The sequence below is a fragment of the Ahaetulla prasina genome, chromosome 4 (genome assembly GCF_028640845.1).
Source record: "Ahaetulla prasina isolate Xishuangbanna chromosome 4, ASM2864084v1, whole genome shotgun sequence".
NCBI classification, from domain to species: Eukaryota; Metazoa; Chordata; class Lepidosauria; order Squamata; family Colubridae; genus Ahaetulla; species Ahaetulla prasina.
Genome location: NC_080542.1, coordinates 143,691,845 through 143,709,264, shown reverse-complemented (window position 1 = coordinate 143,709,264; position 17,420 = coordinate 143,691,845). Strand labels below are relative to the sequence as shown.

General features: G+C 41.9%; 1 protein-coding gene across 1 annotated transcript in view; it reads left to right on the top strand.

Moving 5' to 3' along the window:
- OXSR1 (oxidative stress responsive kinase 1) overlaps positions 1 to 17,420 on the top strand; it is a 103,270-nt gene that overhangs the window by 79,011 nt on the left and 6,839 nt on the right. The window contains exons 9-17 of the mRNA XM_058180920.1: positions 358 to 406; positions 1,284 to 1,349; positions 3,424 to 3,546; positions 5,911 to 5,946; positions 8,035 to 8,193; positions 11,046 to 11,110; positions 13,209 to 13,261; positions 14,828 to 14,896; positions 15,091 to 15,155. Coding sequence (XP_058036903.1) covers positions 358 to 406; positions 1,284 to 1,349; positions 3,424 to 3,546; positions 5,911 to 5,946; positions 8,035 to 8,193; positions 11,046 to 11,110; positions 13,209 to 13,261; positions 14,828 to 14,896; positions 15,091 to 15,155 — 685 coding nt within the window. The remainder of the gene's footprint in view (positions 1 to 357; positions 407 to 1,283; positions 1,350 to 3,423; positions 3,547 to 5,910; positions 5,947 to 8,034; positions 8,194 to 11,045; positions 11,111 to 13,208; positions 13,262 to 14,827; positions 14,897 to 15,090; positions 15,156 to 17,420) is intronic.

The following is a 17,420-nucleotide window of genomic DNA, read 5'->3' as shown; positions in this document are numbered from 1 at the left end:
ATACTCCTAAATATTTGCATCTGCTTCAGGTAAAATTCTGTGCAAATACATAAAATAAGAATGTGAATACTATGCAGGAAATGTGTATCTTACTGTTTCTGAGAGATCGCACAGGTTTGCTTATGGCCTCACTTTGCCAAAAAAAAACAACCCACCATTTTTATCCAGAATTAACATCTTCTTTGGTTCTTTTCTCTCTCTAATGTATGAATTAAAATGTACAACCTGTGAAAAGCAACCTCTGTTCTGATCTGTGTTCTTATTGTGGGCGATTCTCCTATATGAAATAGAAAAAGCTCTTTAAAAATTCCTGCAATATACCATAGGCTTAAGAAACTCCTTTTTTTCTGTCCATAGACCTACAGCAGCTGAACTTCTAAGGCACAAATTTTTCCAGAAAGCAAAGGTAGGATCAAGTGTTTTTTATCAGGGCAACCTAGTCTACCCCAATTATGGGATGGAGCATACTGCTCCACTTTTGAATCCCAGAAGGGTATGGCTAGCTGATGAGAGCTAAATAGCTTAAAATAGATCTATAGTAGTCTCCCTTTATTTCTTTGTCGGTAAAACATAAATTCAGCACAAAGGTAGGAGGATCTTTGATTGATGCAGTCGCCTACCAACTTGGATGTTGGAGAAATGTATTTATAGGCAAGGAATAAGTAATTTTTTTACATTGTTATAAGCTGCCCACAGTCACTTGATAGTTAGATGGGCGATATATAAATGTAATGATTTATCAGAGATTTTTCCCAACTTCCATCCACCCAGTGACACGTTTGCTTCTCATTTAAGATCTATTCTGATTTTGCCACCCACAATACTAGCAATCCTTTGAGTGTGAAACTGTTCGTGTGGCTTAATACCCTTGCGTTCGTCCTGATTCTTTTTGAGCCAGATTGACTGTTTAATCACTCCAAATACAACTGTCAGTTTTGTGCAACGTTAGTTTTTATCATGGTACCTAGTGGAGAAAGAAAATAGTTGCATATCTTTGCACCTGTCCAGTGACAGAGCATATTACTACTCGCCTGGAGATTGTTCCTCTTTAATACACTACTTTCTTAGCTCTTATGTCAAAGGCAATTTTATTCAGTGTCATATAACTAAAACTTTTCTCTCTCTCTCTCTCTCCCTCTCTTTCCCTCCTTCGCAAAAAGCTTTAGGGGAATATGCAGTTTGAGTGCCGTGGAGTTGGGTGGCTGATCAGTTCACTAACTAACGATAAACTGTAGCTTTCGAAGAGCAGATTTTAAGAACTGACGTTTTCGTTCCTTTTGCAGAATAAAGAATTTTTACAAGAAAAAATGTTGCAGAGAGCCCCAACTATCACTGAAAGAGCCAAGAAGGTATAAATTAATGTGGAAATCTGCATAAAAATGGTTCTGTAAAATTTCTTGCGTCTTTTAATGCATAGCTTCCCTGCAGCCTGAGAAACAGGGAAAATAATTCTGGCTGAGTTCACACATCTTAAAGAAGCTTACCGTAGTTCCTCCTGGTTTAAAAATAGCTAGCCAGCATCCTTGGTAGGTATACAGTTTTATCTAAGCTGACATGGCAGGTTTGTGTTTCTGGTAACAAGCCAGACAGGTGAGCTAAAAACAAAACAAAACATTGGCTTCTGTTTTTAACTTGTTAGTTGAATTGCAAACATTCAGTATTCTTCCAAAGGGAGGGGGGAGGGGATGGTTCCGTGTGAGTGGCAGGTAAGCATGCCTGCACAGTTCCATTTGCATGAGTGGCAGGCACGTGTGTGTGTTGCTGACAGAAATGGAACACACTCACCTGCTGCTCGTGCAAGTGGGGACATGCGGGTGTACACATCCCAGCATTTTTTCGGTACAGAACACCCCAGTAGTGGGTCATGGCCTGGGGGTTGGGGACCCCTGCTGTATGGCTGATAGTGAAACAGTTTCCTACATAAATCAAAGCAATTCCTTTGCTTGTTTTGTTGCGTGGCTTAATTTGCTGGCAGATGGGGTGACAGTCTGCCTGTCTGTGGATACATAAGTACATCTTTCATTGCAAAGACTAAAATATTCAAGCTGTGTATAAATTAGTTTTAAACAGAGGCTGTGACTGTTGATGGATTTCTCAATGTCAGTTTGTTTCTTCCTCTTCTTGCTTGGGTTGGATGGAAAGCATATATATACACACACACACACACACACACACAAAGGGAGGGAGGGAGGGAGGGAGAGGGAGAGAGAGCACAATGCTTTTATAGCCACATTGATTTCTGGATGGATAGTTGTGTCAGGCGCATCCTTTCTATTTTTGTTTCTGCACAAGATAGCAAAAATTGTAACAAGTGCATCTTTTAGGTTTATCAAAGCCTTGCAGGAGATGCTGTATAGATAGTCCTTGACTTATGACTGCTTGAAGTTACAATGATGCTGAGGTCCTCGTCCTTGCAATTGTTATAATGTTTCCATAGTCACATGATCAAAATTTGGGTGTTTGGCAACCAGCATGTACAGATAGTCCTCAATTTACGGACATAGTTGAGCCCAAAATTTATGTTGCTAAGTGAGACATTTATTGTGAGCTATACCCCATTTTATGACATATCTTGCGGCAGTCGTTAAGTGAATCGTTGCAGTTGTGAAATTAGTAATCTGATTGTCAAATGAATCTGGCTTCCCCATTGACTTTGCTTGTCAGAAGGTCGCAAAAGCTGATCACATGACTTTGGGACACAGCAAAAGTCATAAATATGAACCAGTTGCCAAGTTTCTGAATGTTGACCACATGATCATGGGGATGCTGCAGTGATCCTAAGTGTGAAAAATGGTTAAGCTTATAAATGAGTGCTGTAACTTTTTCAGTGCTGTTGTAACTTTGAACGGTCACTAAACGAACTGTTGTAAGTCGAGGATTACCTCTATTTACAAGGTTTACAGTATCTCAGGGTCGTGCGATCATCAATCTTTCCATGGTACTTCCAACAATCAAAGTCAATGGAGGAAACTGGACTCACTTAATGACCATGTGATTTGCTTAACAACCGTGACAAAAAAAGATCATAAAATCAGGTTTTGACTCCATTAACGACCACAGTGCTTGGTTGTTAGCAGTTGTTCCCAATTGTGGTCATAACTCAAGGGCTACCTGTACATACCCTGAGCAGAACTGCATCATTACCACATCTTTTTTTTTTTATTTGCATTTATATCCCGCCCTTCTCCGAAGACTCAGGGCGGCTTACACTGTGTTAAGCAATAGTCTTCATCCATCTGTATATTATATACAAAGTCAATTTATTGCCCCCAACAATCTGGGTCCTCATTTTACCTACCTTATAAAGGATGGAAGGCTGAGTCAACCTTGGGCCTGGTGGGACTTGAACCTGCAGTAATTGCAAGAAGCTGTGTTAATAACAGACTGTCTTAGCAGTCTAATCTTGCTCTTGTTGGAGTGCAGGTCAGGAGAGTCCCTGGTTCCAGCGGACGACTTCATAAGACTGAAGATGGCGGCTGGGAATGGAGCGATGATGAACTAGATGAAGAAAGTGAAGAGGGCAAAGCGGCAATTTCACAGCACAGGGTAGGAGTCAGTTTCACTTTTTAAAATATTCAAAGTACAGTTCCTCATTGAATTCATGCTTTGTGAAGAACTATGGAGTCCTAGGTGTTCTCTGAGCTTGGCTGTTTTCTTGCAGACATTTCATTACCCAACTAGGTAACATCATCAGTACTAAAAGTGCAAACCCCATTCCTTCCTAGCACTGATGATGTTATCTAATTGGGTGATGAAACAGCTGCAAGAAAACAAGCAAGCTAACAGAGCAACAAGGACTACATAGTTCTTGTTGTTCTCCCCCTCTTTCTCCCCTCACCCCCACTGCTGCTGCTGCTCCTCTGCACAAACTCCACTCCCTTGTAGCGCTGATGATACTACCTAGTTGGGTCACGAAATGTCTGCAAGCTCAGAGAGCACTCTCATTTCAACCCTGAACTACAAATATTTTCCTTTATTGAGGCTTTGTATTAGTCTCCTCCTGGTCTATCTTTTTGGCAATAGGAACAGTTAGAAACTGTAGGCAGGATTTATGCCAATTTACAGGCTCATCTTCTGAGTTATCTGTTCTTATCAATGATTGAGTCTGATTGCTGCAATATCTTAATATTACATGTAATATTATTTTCTTTAATATTTTATCGCATTTATTGTAATGTCTTTATATTATATGTTTATATTTGTGCTCATATGTATAATGCATTTTATTAGTGTTGTATATCAGTGATTGCATATTTCTGTAGATGCCATAGTAGGCTAAATAAACATACATTTGGGTCTCATACTTTTGCCAATGCAAAATACTGGCCATCTTCATTTTTTATGGAGATGCATGAAAATAATTTCTACGGCTCTAGAGATTCTTTGTGAATCTACTGCGCAAACTTTCCCTCTTTGATGCAATCTAGGACCAAAATGAAAGTTATTTTGAGAGATCAGGGGTTGCAGAGAATTTGTCCAATGTCCAATCTTTGCTGTGGGTTAGTTATCAGGATGTTGTACATATTACATACACAAAATTTTTCTCACACAATGCACATGTGGATTTCTTTTTCCTCAGCAGAAGTGCTTCTGACCGCAATATTATTCTCTAATCTTTTAAAACAAACCCTGAAATCTTCTAAAGGCAGCTGCCTCTTCTTTTTTAAACAACGGACTGATTTCTGTTTAGTATTCATAGACGTGGCATGCTTATCTTGCAAACTCTCATAATTAACTGTTAAAATTATTAATTATTGAAAGCAATTAGTAAGCCAGTTTATCTCTTTCTGCCCAGCTCCCCCATTATTTCCTGTATCTAAAGCTGTCAGAACTCAATCCTTTGAATCTCTTCTTGCCTCGGGAAGAAATAATGGATTTTAAATGCTTTTGCTAGCATGAGGAGGATATTCCTTTGTAAGGGTGTCTGGTGACTTTCTGTGCTCTGCTCAGGACTTCACCATATTTTAGTAAAAGTGATTGAGATACAGAATTACACCCCAGTAGACTCCATGTGTTGGCATCCACAGGATGAGATCCAAAAAGGCAAAATGGTGAGCATATTAGTGCCATGGAGGCCCATTGTTTTATGTCCATTGAACATAAACATAACGGCGCTATTTGTGGCTGCCATCTTGACTCTTTGTCCCATAATATGCTTATATCGCTGAGTCCACTTGACATCTTTCTTCCCTTATGAACAGTTGTGAACTTTAGGGAAACATCACCATTCTTGCTTCTTGCTGCTTTTATTTTAAGATATAATCATAACTGCCTATAATAAAGGTAGTCCTGGACTTGTGACTTAGTGACTTTCAAAGTTACTATGGACCCCTTGAAAGCTAGTTACGATCCAGATTTAAAGTTACGATGGTACGTCGCCAAGATACTCTCAACCTTACATGGAAAAAGACCTGAATACGCCAAGACATATTTGACAGACAGACAGACAGACAGATAGTCAGGCAAGGAGGAGCATCATGAGGTAAATCGCAGCTCCCACAGAAGAAAAAAGGCGGGGGGGGAGGGAGCCTCCCCCTCCGCACCCACAGCAACCAATCACAGCGCAGATTGCCTCACGCAAGAGCCAGCCCTATCCCATCAATCAACCACGACCGTGTGTTCAGATTTAAATCTCTTAACATATTGCCTGCACCTTTCCAACTTTCAGTAAACAAAAAATATCTGTATATCAGAGTTATTAGCAATCTTGTCTATCTTCAGATAACATGGTTTACCAGAATAAAGTATATTTAACCCCCATACATCATTTTCCAAGGCAGGTGAATAACTTAGGGGGTTTCTGTCCCCTCCAAAATACATTTAGCTTATTATAGAAACTGGACTGTAATATGCTACCTTAAACAGTTAACCATTGTATGCTAATCACAGGTCTCTTTTTCTCTCTTTTAGTCTCCCAGAGTGAAAGAATCCTTACAGAACTCTGAGGTAAATTGTGAATCATGTACATTATATTAGAAATTTTCATTAAAGCAGGGGCTCCTCATCTCGGCAACTTGAAGACGCATGGATTTCCACTCTGACTGGCGAATTGTGGGAGTTGAAGTCCATGCGTCGTAAAGTTGCCGAGGTTGGGGAAACCCCTGCATCTGTTTGCATAACAGAATAACTTGGAACTGAATTGTTTTCAAAATTGATTGATTGTGTGCCATTAAGTTGGTATCAAAGAGTAAGCAACACCATAAGGAGAACTTCTCCAGCATGATCTGCCTCTTAACTTGGTTCTTCAGATCTTTCCAGGACACCCCCAATGCTAATGAGTCCATCCGCCTTGCTGTTGATTTCCTTCCTTCCTTCCTTCCTTCCTCCCTCCCTCCCTCCCTCCCTCCCTCCCTCCCTCTCCTTCCTTCCTTCCCTCCCTCCCTCTCCTTCCTTCCTTTCCTTCCTTCCCTCCCTCTCCTTCCTTCCTTCCCTTCCTTCCCTCCCTCCCTCTCCTTCCTTCCTTCCCTCCCTCCCTCTCCTTCCTTCCTTTTCTTCCTTCCCTCCCTTCCTCTCCTTCCTTCCTTTCCTTCCTCCCTCCCTCCTTCCGTTTCCTTCCTTCCTTCCTCCTCCTCCCTCTCCTTCCTTCCTTCCTTCCTTCCTCCCTCCTCTCCTTCCTTCCTTCCTTTCTCCCTTCCCTCCTTCTCTTCCTTCCTCCCTCCTCCCTCCTTCCTTCCTTCCTTCCTTTCTCCCTTCCCTCCTTCTCTTCCTTCCTTCCTCCCTCTCCTCCTTCCTTTCCTTCTTTCCTCCTCCTCTCCTTCCTTCCTTCCTTCCTTCCTCCTCCCTCTCCTTCCTTCCTTCCTTCCTCCTCCCTCCTCTCCTTCCTTCCTCCTCCCTCCCTCCCTCCTCCTCTCCTTCCTTCCTTCCTTCCTTCCTTCCTTCCTTCCTCCCTCCTCTCCTTCCTTCCTTCCTTCCTTCCTCCTCCTCTCCTTCCTGCCTTCCTTTCTCCCTTCCTCCTCTCTTCCTTCCTCCCTCCCTCCCTCCCTTTCCTTCCTTCCTTCTTTCTCCCTTCCCTCCCTTCTCTTCCTTCCTTCCCTCCCTTCCTCTCCTTCCTTCCTTTCCTTCCTCCCTCCCTCTCCTTCCTTCCCTCCCTCCCTCCTTTCCCAGCATTATAGGCCTCTCCAGAGAGAGGCAGCTTTGCATTCGTTGATGGATCATGTGCTAGCAAATCAGGCTTAACTCTTAGTGACCAGATAGTTAGATGTTCTTTTCCTGGTCTGGTGTTTCAGATCTTCCAGTGATGCACCATGGCTGCTTTAACTGACTTTGTCTACCTTACTGTTGGTCATCTGTTTTCCCCTCCTCTTCTTTTCATTCCTGTCGTCTGTCTCCCACCCCCTCCACCCCCGTATGGTGGATTTTTCAAAAGTGATGGGTCTTTGGTGCATAGCCACATCTTAAGGATGCTTCACTGGTTTTCTAGCACATTTCAGAGGGCTGCAAATGTGGTCCCTTTGAATTCTGCAATTATGTGGTTCTGTGATAACACCCACACTTTTGCTGGTTGTACAAAGGCCATTTGGACTTCAGATTCGCTGATATGTTTTTTTCAGGTACTTGGTGAAGATCCACCATTTGTTCCCCTTACAGCTAATCCTTGACTTAGAACAGTTCATTTAGTGATGATTCAAAGTTACAACGGAACTGAAAAAAGTGACTTATGACTGTTTTTCACACTTAACAACCATTGCAGCCTCTCCACGGTCATGTAATTAAAATTCAGACGCTTGGCAACTGATTCATATTTAATGACGGTTGCAGTGTTCTGATGTTATGTGATCCCCTTTTGCAAGTTTCTTACGACCAAGTCAGTGGGGAAGCCAGATTCTCTTAACGACAGTGTGACTAACAACTGCAGTGATTCACTTAGTAACTGTGGCAAGAAAAGTCATAAAATGGGGCAAAACTCACTTAACAAATGTTTTGCTTACAACAGAAACGTTGGGCTCAGTTGTGATCGTAAGTCGAGGACTACCTGTACTGTGCTGTAGTATTTCAGTCATTCATTCATTCATTCATTCATTCATTTTATTACAGCTGTTTCCATCAGCAGAGCCAGCCGGCCCTTTACTCAACCTCCAAGACCAACCTGCTGCTCAACTACCTCAGCCTGCGGGTCAAATTCCTGCACAACCTCCTGTTGCTGCCTCCGGTCCAGCTTCTCAGACTCCAGCAGCAGCTCCTTCAGCAGCACAGGTAAGGCCCAATGGAGGAGCTTAAAAGGTAAAGGTAAAGTCCTAAGTCTTGTTTTCAGTGCCTTCATAACTTCAAACAGTTGCTAAATGAATGGTCATTAAACAAGGAACTACTTGTAGTAGTACAATAAATAAATTTGTCTATTCCAGACTCCTCCCAGATTCATAATGATTCATAATGCAATATAAAGGCAGTTCTTGATTTACTACAGTTGAGCCCAAAATTTCTTTTGTTAAGCAAGACAGTTTTTAAGTAAAATTTACCCCATTTCACAAACTTTCTGCCACAGTTGTTAACTGAATTGCTGCATTTGTTAAGTTAGTAACACGATTGTTAAGTAAATCTGGCTTCCATATTGATTTTGCTTGTCAGAAGTTCACAAAAAGTGATTACATGACCCCAGGATGCTGCAAACCGTCATAAAGCTATCGAAGTGCTGTCCCGGTGCCTGGAAGCCGTACGGGTCTGGATGGGGAGAAACAGGCTCAGGCTCAATCCCTCCAAGATAGAGTGGCTGTGGATGCCGGCATCCCGGTACAGTCAGCTGCAGCCACGGCTGACTGTTGGGGGCGAGTCATTGGCCCCAATGGAGAGGGTGCGCAACTTGGGCGTCCTCCTGGATGGACGGCTGTCTTTTGAAGATCACTTGACGGCCGTCGCCAGGAGAGCTTTCTACCAGGTTCGCCTGGTTCGCCAGTTGCGCCCCTTTCTAGACCAGGATGCCCTATGCACGGTCACTCATGCTCTCGTGACATCTCGTCTGGATTACTGCAATGCTCTCTACATGGGGCTCCCCTTGAGGAACCTCTAGTTAGTTCAGAATGCGGCTGCGCGGGTGATAGAGGGAGCCCCTCGTGGGAGACACCTCTCCTGCGCAGACTGCATTGGCTACCTCTGGCCTTTCGGGTGCGCTTCAAGGTTTTTGTAACTATCTTCAAAGCGCTCCATGGCATTGGGCCGGGTTACTTACGGGACCGCCTGCTGCCACCGATTGCCTCTCACCGACCCGTCCGCTCTCACAGAGAGGGACTCCTCAGGGTGTCGCCGGCCAGGCAGTGCCGACTGGCGACACCCAGGGGAAGGGCCTTTTCTGTGGGGGCTCCCACCCACTGGAACGAACTTCCCCCAGGACTTTGCCAACTTCCCGACCTTCGAACCTTCCGCCGCGAGCTTAAGACACATCTATTTATTTGTGCAGGACTGGACTAGAATTTTTAAATTTTGAATTTGATTTTTAATGGGGTTTTATTATTTGTATTTCCATTTTAAATATTCGGCCTTATTTAATAAGTTTTTTAATTGTGGTTTTATTCTGTATTTATATATATATATTTTATCTGGCTGTAAACCGCCCTGAGTCCCTAGGGAGATAGGGCGGTATAAAAATGCGAAAGATAAATAAATAAATAAATAAATGTGAGTCAGTTGCTAAGTGTCTGGTTTTGATTACATGACCATGGGGATGCTGCAGCGGTCATAAATATGAAAAGCAGTCATAGATCATTTTTTTCAGTTTTGTAAGTTTAAACAGTCAGTAAATGGTTAGTTATAAGTTGAGGACTACCTGAAATTTGTCCACAGTACTAAACTTGCAATCTATAAACCAACCTTCCAAATAACAATATCAGTAGCAAAAAATAATTATTTTGTATAAAGACTGGAAAGTTCTGATTACATGATATACAATTGCTACTCTTCCCCTCTTCTCCTGACCTTCTTTTTAGCATCACACCATTCAGTGTGTCTTAGCTGTTCTAGCAGGTTCCACTGATACCAGGATTCTAATTTCTATTATTCCCAGCTGACGCAGTGCTTTCTGGCCCAGCTTGACTATTATTTTGCTCTGCACTAGAGGATTCTGTGCAGCCGTGCTACTTTCTATTCACACTGAGTGGGCCTTCTGAAGGATCTGTTAAAAACCAAAATTAATAAAAAGAACATATCGAGGTTCTTCCTGTGCCAAAGGTTAGAATGTGTCAAATCACACACTGCAGCCAAAGAACAGAATAAATAAATCCTGTGTGCTAATAGGGCGCCAGGGTCAAAATCCAGGCAAGTTGAGAATGACGCAACAAGAAAATCCCTTCCTGAGTATTCTTCGAAATTTTATGGATTGACCAGATGCTGGGCAAAACATATTAAATGGGCAAAAAACATTAAAACCCAGGAAGTTTTCATTTGGGCCCAATTGAGAAACTCCTCAATTTATTTATTTCCCAGCCTGCCTTTGAAATGATCAACTTGGTCTCTTTAGTTTTTTGAGAAGGTAAATATATCATTTCAGGCAGTGGTGGGATTCAGCCAGTTCGCACCACTTCGGGAGAACCGGTTGTTAACTTTCTGAGCAGTTTGGCAAACTGGTGGTTGGAAGAAATCATTAGGGCAGAGAACCGGTTGTTAAATTACTTGAATCCCACCACTGATTACAGGTAATCCTTGACTATTTGTTTAGTGACTGTTCAAAATGGCACTGAAAAAAATGACTTATGAACAGTTTTTCACAGTTATTACTGTTGGAGCAGCCTCAGATGATCAGAATTCAGGCATTTGGAAAATAGCATGTACTTATGACAGTTATAATGTCCCAGGGTCATGTGATCATCATCCTCAACATTCCAACAAGCAAAGTCAATGAGGAAAGCCTGTTTCGTTGAGTAATCACATGATTCAGTCAACTGCAATATTCACTTAACAACTGTGGCAAAAAAGTCACAAAATTGGGCACAAATCACTCAACAATTGTCTTGCTTAGCAATGGAAATTTTGGGTTCAGTTGTAATCATAAGGTGAGGTAGTAACTCTTTGTTTTTATGGATTTTTTTAAACAAAATCTCCTTTTCTCTTTTGATAAGGCACCTCCTGCACCTACAGCACAAGAAGAGCCCAAAATTCCAATAAGTCTCGTTCTACGATTGAGGTAAGCAGGCTGGGTATGAGAGAAAGCTGAACTGGTCTGGGGGCAGGGATGCTGGACTTGGAGTGGGAAGATCCAGGTTCTTCTGATGATGTTATCCATTCAATCGTGTCTGACTCTTGGCAATTCAGTGGGCCCCTCTCTCCAATTGGCAGCTCCAAATTTCAACCAGCAAATGCTCAGTCTTACATATAGAAAAAAGAACCCAAAAACTAAGTACATACTAGATGGACATTACCTTACAGACGACCCCCATCCCGTCAAAGACCTTGGAGTTTTCATGTCAAATGATCTAAGTGCCAAAGCCCACTGCAACTACATAGCAAAAAAAGCTCTAAGAGTTGTAAACCTAATCTTGCGTAGCTTCTTTTCCAAAAACACCACACTACTAACCAGAACATATAAAACATTTGCTAGACCAATTCTAGAATACAGCTCGCCTGTTTGGAACCCTCACCACATCTCTGACATCAATACAATTGAACGTGTCCAGAAATATTTTACAAGAAGAGTTCTCCATTCCTCTGAAAACAATAGAATACCCTATCCCACCAGACTTGAAATCCTAGGCTTAGAAAACTTGGAACTCCGTCACCTTCGACAAGACCTAAGTTTAACTCACAGAATCATCTATTGTAATGTCCTTCCTGTTAAAGACTACTTCAGCTTTAATTGCAATAATACTAGAGCAACTAATAGATTTAAACTTAATGTCAACCGCTTTAATCTAGATTGCAGAAAATATGACTTCTGTAACAGAATCATCAGTGCTTGGAATACTTTACCTGACTCTGTGGTCTCTTCCCATAATCCTAAAAGCTTTAACCAAAAACTTTCTACTATTGACCTCACCCCATTCCTAAGAGGACCATAAGGGGCATGCATAAGCGCACAAACGTGCCTACCGTTCCTGTCCTATTGTTTTTTCTTTTCTTCTTCCTATATATATGCTTATACCTCCTTATATTTACTCATATATGTGTTTATATACTATATAATCTTTTTGTATGATACCTACATATATTGTTGTGACAAAATAAATAAAATAAAATAAAATAAAATAAATCTTCCAATCTTTCACGACTTCTTTGAGTTGTTCTGAGCTCTGGATGGTGTCAGCTTTGATGGTGTCCAGCCACCATGTTCTTGGGAGGCCTGGCTTCCTTTTACCACTAACTCTTCCAAACATAATTGCTTTCTCCAGTGAATTCCCCTGAATGACGTGGCCAAAGCAAGTGAGACACCATTTTGTGATTTTGCCTTCCAGTGACATGTCTGGTGTTATGTGCTCCAGGACTTGCTTGTTAGTCACATTTGCTGTCCAAGGAATACGTGGGAGCCTTCTCCAGCTAAAGCAAATCGATTTTCTTCCTGTCTTGATTTTTTAAGGTCCAACTTTCACAACCATAGGAAGCTGTGGTTCTTAGCCTCCCTGAACCATAAAAGCTCATTGGGTCACTCAGGACCAGGTCCCTCTCTTTTACAAAACTGGGAAATTTAAAAATAACAACATCAACCCTATTTACCAGTCTGTGCTGGACCAGGGACCACTTTGCAGTCAGATGATTTGGATTAATAAATTCTATTGATATTTTATTTTATTCACATGCAATAGATTTGCAGCACTCTGATTCTGGATAAGATGTCTAGCACCCAGAATGTCTGCTATGTGAATTCTGAGCCCAGAATAAGATCCCTTGGATTGTGTGGTTTCTTTATGAGCTCAGGATAAAACTAAATGTTTTGTTCCATGTGCCTCTGAATTCCTTGCTAGAGGGAACAATTATCCCTCCCACTGCCATCGTTCGTCCTGGATCACAAAGTGCTGGTAGTCCTTGACTTAAAATCACAATTCAACCCAAAATTTCTATTTCTGAATGAGTTGTTAAGTGAATTTTTCCCCACTTTTGAGGACTACCTACAGTGAATGGGTAGGAGAGTTTGGGCTGGATAAAATTAATTGTAGACTTTCCTCAGATACTGATTCAATAGGCCTGCCTCAGGAGTAAGCGTGGTTTTGTATTCCTTGCAGAATATGATTTAATGTTAGTCTGTAACACAGATGTTGATAATATCTAACTGTGCCTCTCCACCCTGACAGGAATTCAAAAAAGGAGCTGAATGACATCCGATTTGAATTCACACCTGGAAGAGGTGAGGAGGGATGAGAAAACCTGTCTTTTGCAGCCCGTTGGTGCCAGTATTTTGTTTGGTGGTCCTGTGCTGATTGGGTGGGTGAGGGTGAAGTAAATGCCAAATGTCCCAGCTGAAAAGAGCTTCCCTAAATATGGAGCAAAGATCGTGTCCCATGTTAGAGCAGATACGGAAATGTCCCAGATTTTTTGAAAAATGAATCCATAGGTTTGATGGCTCCCAAAATGTTTGAAAGATGGACTGTTGGCTTGAAAGTAAGAGTAAGTCAGCTTGTGCTTGTTATTTCATAACAAAGACATGCACTAAAATCTTCGTGATGTGCCTTTGATTTGGGATTTAATCTGAACGTGCAATTTCTCAGGGAGGCCAAGTGTCTTCCAGATGCCTTACTTGCATGATCGTTTCCCATCTTGGCTGAGGATGATGGGAATTACAAAGGGGGAACTGTTTATCTCAATCCTGCAAATGTTACCTGGTGCTGTGTAGCATCCAACTAATCAAACACAGCTCAGTCTCTCATGAAATACTGCAAACTTCTGCAGTTTCTCTGTTAAAAAAAGGAATATGTTCTCGCTTCCTGCCACAAGATGCCCGAAGTAGATTGTAATAAAATAAGGGCAAGGTGATATACAATATACAAGCAGTCCTCGTTCAGTGTCATTGTAAGTTTGAACAGCCACTGAATGAGTGATTATTAAGACCATTTGTTCAGCTGACTATTCAAATTTACAATGGGATTGAATAAAGAGACTTACAATCAGTCCTCAAAATTGCTACGGTGTGCTATTGTTGTGGTGTGCTTGTAGCCACATGATTGTGATTTGGGCACTTGGCAGCTGTTGTGCAATTTAGACAATCACAACACCCCATAGTCACTTGATGGCCAGATTGTGACCTTTGCTGCCATCCGCATGTCTCACTTAATGACAGCCATTAAAAGTACGGTTACAAGTCAGCAAAGTCCTGTGAATTCCATTCTGCCACTACATTGCTCAGCAACAGAATTGCCAGTCCCAATTACCATCATTAAATGAGGACTATAAGTAGTCCTTGATAACCATAAATTGAACTGAAAATTTATGTTTCTAAGCAAGGCGATTGTTGTGAGTTTTGCCCCATTTTATGGCCTTTTTTGCTACAGTTGTTAAGCAAATTACCGCAGTTGTTAAGCGAATCATGCAATCGTTAACCTAATCTGGCTCCCCCCATTGACTTTGCTTGTTGGAAGTCAGCTGGGAAGGTCACAAAAGGTGATCACATGACCCTGGGACAGTGCAACCGTCATAAATACATGCCAGTTGCCAAGCATCTGAATTTTGATCACATGACCATAGGGATGCTGCATCAGTCACACATGTGAAGACTGGTTAGAAGTCCCTTTTTTCAATGTCATTATAACTTCGAACAGTCACTAAATGAATGGTTGTAAGTTGAGGACTACCTGTAAAACAAAAAATTAGGTAGAATCAGATACCTCCAGTGTATAAATGCTGAAATCAAAGATAGCATCTAGATGACTTATCTGTGTATAAAACAAAGACTATTTCTTAATTATGGTCTTTCCAGACACTGCAGATGGAGTATCGCAAGAGCTCATCTCGGCTGGACTTGTGGATGGCAGAGATTTAGTCATAGGTAATGCAAGCCTTATGAGAAAAAAAAATCACTTATATTTTCAGCCCTGTGCTAGTTTCTGTTGCTTTATTTTGCTTGCATACACCGCAGGACAAGCTGACCTTCCTTTTGCCTGTATATTCTTGGCTAGTGCTGGAGAGAAATTTGTTCATGAAGCTTAGATGCCCAATACTATGTCTTCCCTATTGTTTCAGTTGCTGCGAACTTGCAAAAAATTGTGGAAGAGCCTCAGACGAACCGATCGGTCACTTTCAAGCTGGTATTTATATATTACTTACTATTCAAATCTTTCTAAAAAGTTGCTTCCGCTCTCAGCCTCTTTTGGGCAAAGGCTGCGTTTATTCAGCTCAACAAAAAAATGTTTGTCCTCTGCAAATATTAAGCACTGGATTAAAGCTGGTTTATTTCCGGATATCAAATGTGTTTGGATTTAGTTGAATGCCAGACATGTTTTTATATCTTTTTGTTGAGCTGGTTATTGTTTCTAGATTTGTAAATGTAGATCAGCTTTCCTTTATTGGATGCATTTCAGATTTGTGAACTTCATGCCCTAGGATATTTCAACCACCATTGTCACTGCTGGGGATTCAGTTTGCTGAAGTCCACAGATCTGGATAGTGCCCAAGATGGAGAAGACAGAATAACAGAGTTGGAAGGGACTTTGGAGGTCTTCTAGTCCGGTCTCCTGCTCAAAACAGGAAACCCTGCATCATTATGGACAGATGGCTGTCCAATCTCTCCTTGAAAACTTCCACAACTTGTGGAAACAAGCCATTCCACCAATTAATTATTCTCAATGTCAGAAAGTTTCTCCTTACTTCTAGGTTGCTTCTCTCTTTAATTGGTTTCCTTCCATTACTTCTTGTCCTGCCTTCAAGGGTTTTGGAGAATAGGTTGCTTCCCTTTTCTTTGTGGCAGCCCCTCAACTCTGCTCTCGTGTCTCCCCAGTCCTTCTTTTCATTAAGCTAGGCAAGCATACCCAATTGTTGCAATCGCTGTTCATATGTTTTAGCGTCCAGTCCCCTAATCATCTTTGTTGCTCTTCTCTGCACTCTTTCTAGAGTCTCCACATCTGTTTTATAAAGTGGCGACCAAAACTGGATGCAATATTCCAAGTGTGGTCTTACCAAGACATTATAAATTGGTGCTAACATGATCTTGATTCTATCCCTCTGTTCCTTGGCTTTTTTTGGCAGCTGCAGCACACTGCTGGCTCCTATTTAAGTGATTGTCCCCTTAAGACCCCTGTAGACCTTTTAAAAAAGCTTGTTGATAGAAAGGTCGGCAGCTCAGCGGTTCGAATCCCTGAGGCTGCCATGTAACGGGGTGAGCTCCCGTTACCTGTCCCAACTTCTGCCAACCTAGCAGTTTCGAAAGCACGTAAAAATGCAAGTAGAAAAAATAGGGACCACCTTGGTGAGAAAGTAGCAGTGTTCTGTGTGCCTTTGGCGTTGAGTCATGCCGGCCACATGACCATGGAGACGTCTTCGGACAGCGCTGGCTCTTCGGCTTTGAAACGGAGATAAGCACTGCCCCCTAGAGTCAGCAACGACCAGCACGTATGTGTGAGGGGAATCTTTACCTTTACCTAATATTGCTGTACTAAGTCTTTTCTAGCTAACCACCACTGACAGACTAAACAAAATCGCTGGCTACTTTTGAAGTGTGCTATAGGTAGTCCTCACTTAACACCCATACTTGGGACCAGAAGCTCCATCGCTAAGTGATGATGTCATTAAGTGCAATGTCACATGACTGCGCTACTTAATGATGACAGTTTCAATAATCGCAGTTGTCATTAAGTGAGGGTCTCATGTGACCATGACTTGGGACTTCCCCATTGATTTTGCTTATCGGAAGCTGGCAGGAAAGGTCACAAATTTCAGTTATGTGACTACTGTGGTCACGTTCAGGCACTCAGCAACCACCATGGCAACCACAACTACAAGGCTACCACTACAAGAGACCCCCTGGGAGGATGGGTTTATGAGGAATGAAAAAGGAATGAGGATTGGTCTGAAGCACTTGAACTGGGTTTAATTGGGAAACAGACTTAATGCACTAGAGCAGCCGTGCAAAATCCACAGCCAACAGAAATCGACATCCTCATATAAGAACCCACTGGTCAACAAAGGTTTTTGTTTTAAGTCATCCATTGTAGGAGAAGAGCAAGCAGAGATGAATGGTAGAGATCAGCACATCACCAGCTTAGAGTCGTTACTGTAGGAGACGACCAGGCTGAGCCCGAGGGAGGAGTCAAACATGTCCATCAGTCTCGTGTCCCTTCATGCCCATAAGAGATCTAAGTCCAGCCCATCTTGAATTCTGTTGACTCTTATCTACTGCCAATTTACTTTGATTGTTAATAGTTCAGTTTCTTGTAGTATTCGTTTGAACTGTCTGGACTTCCCGTATTTCCTGTGCTTGACAGTTACATCACCACAAATACAATCCTTGAAATTTCTTGACCTTAGCTGTCACCTATTTAATACTGAGCTTTAGTTGACTAGATTCTTGAGTGTTA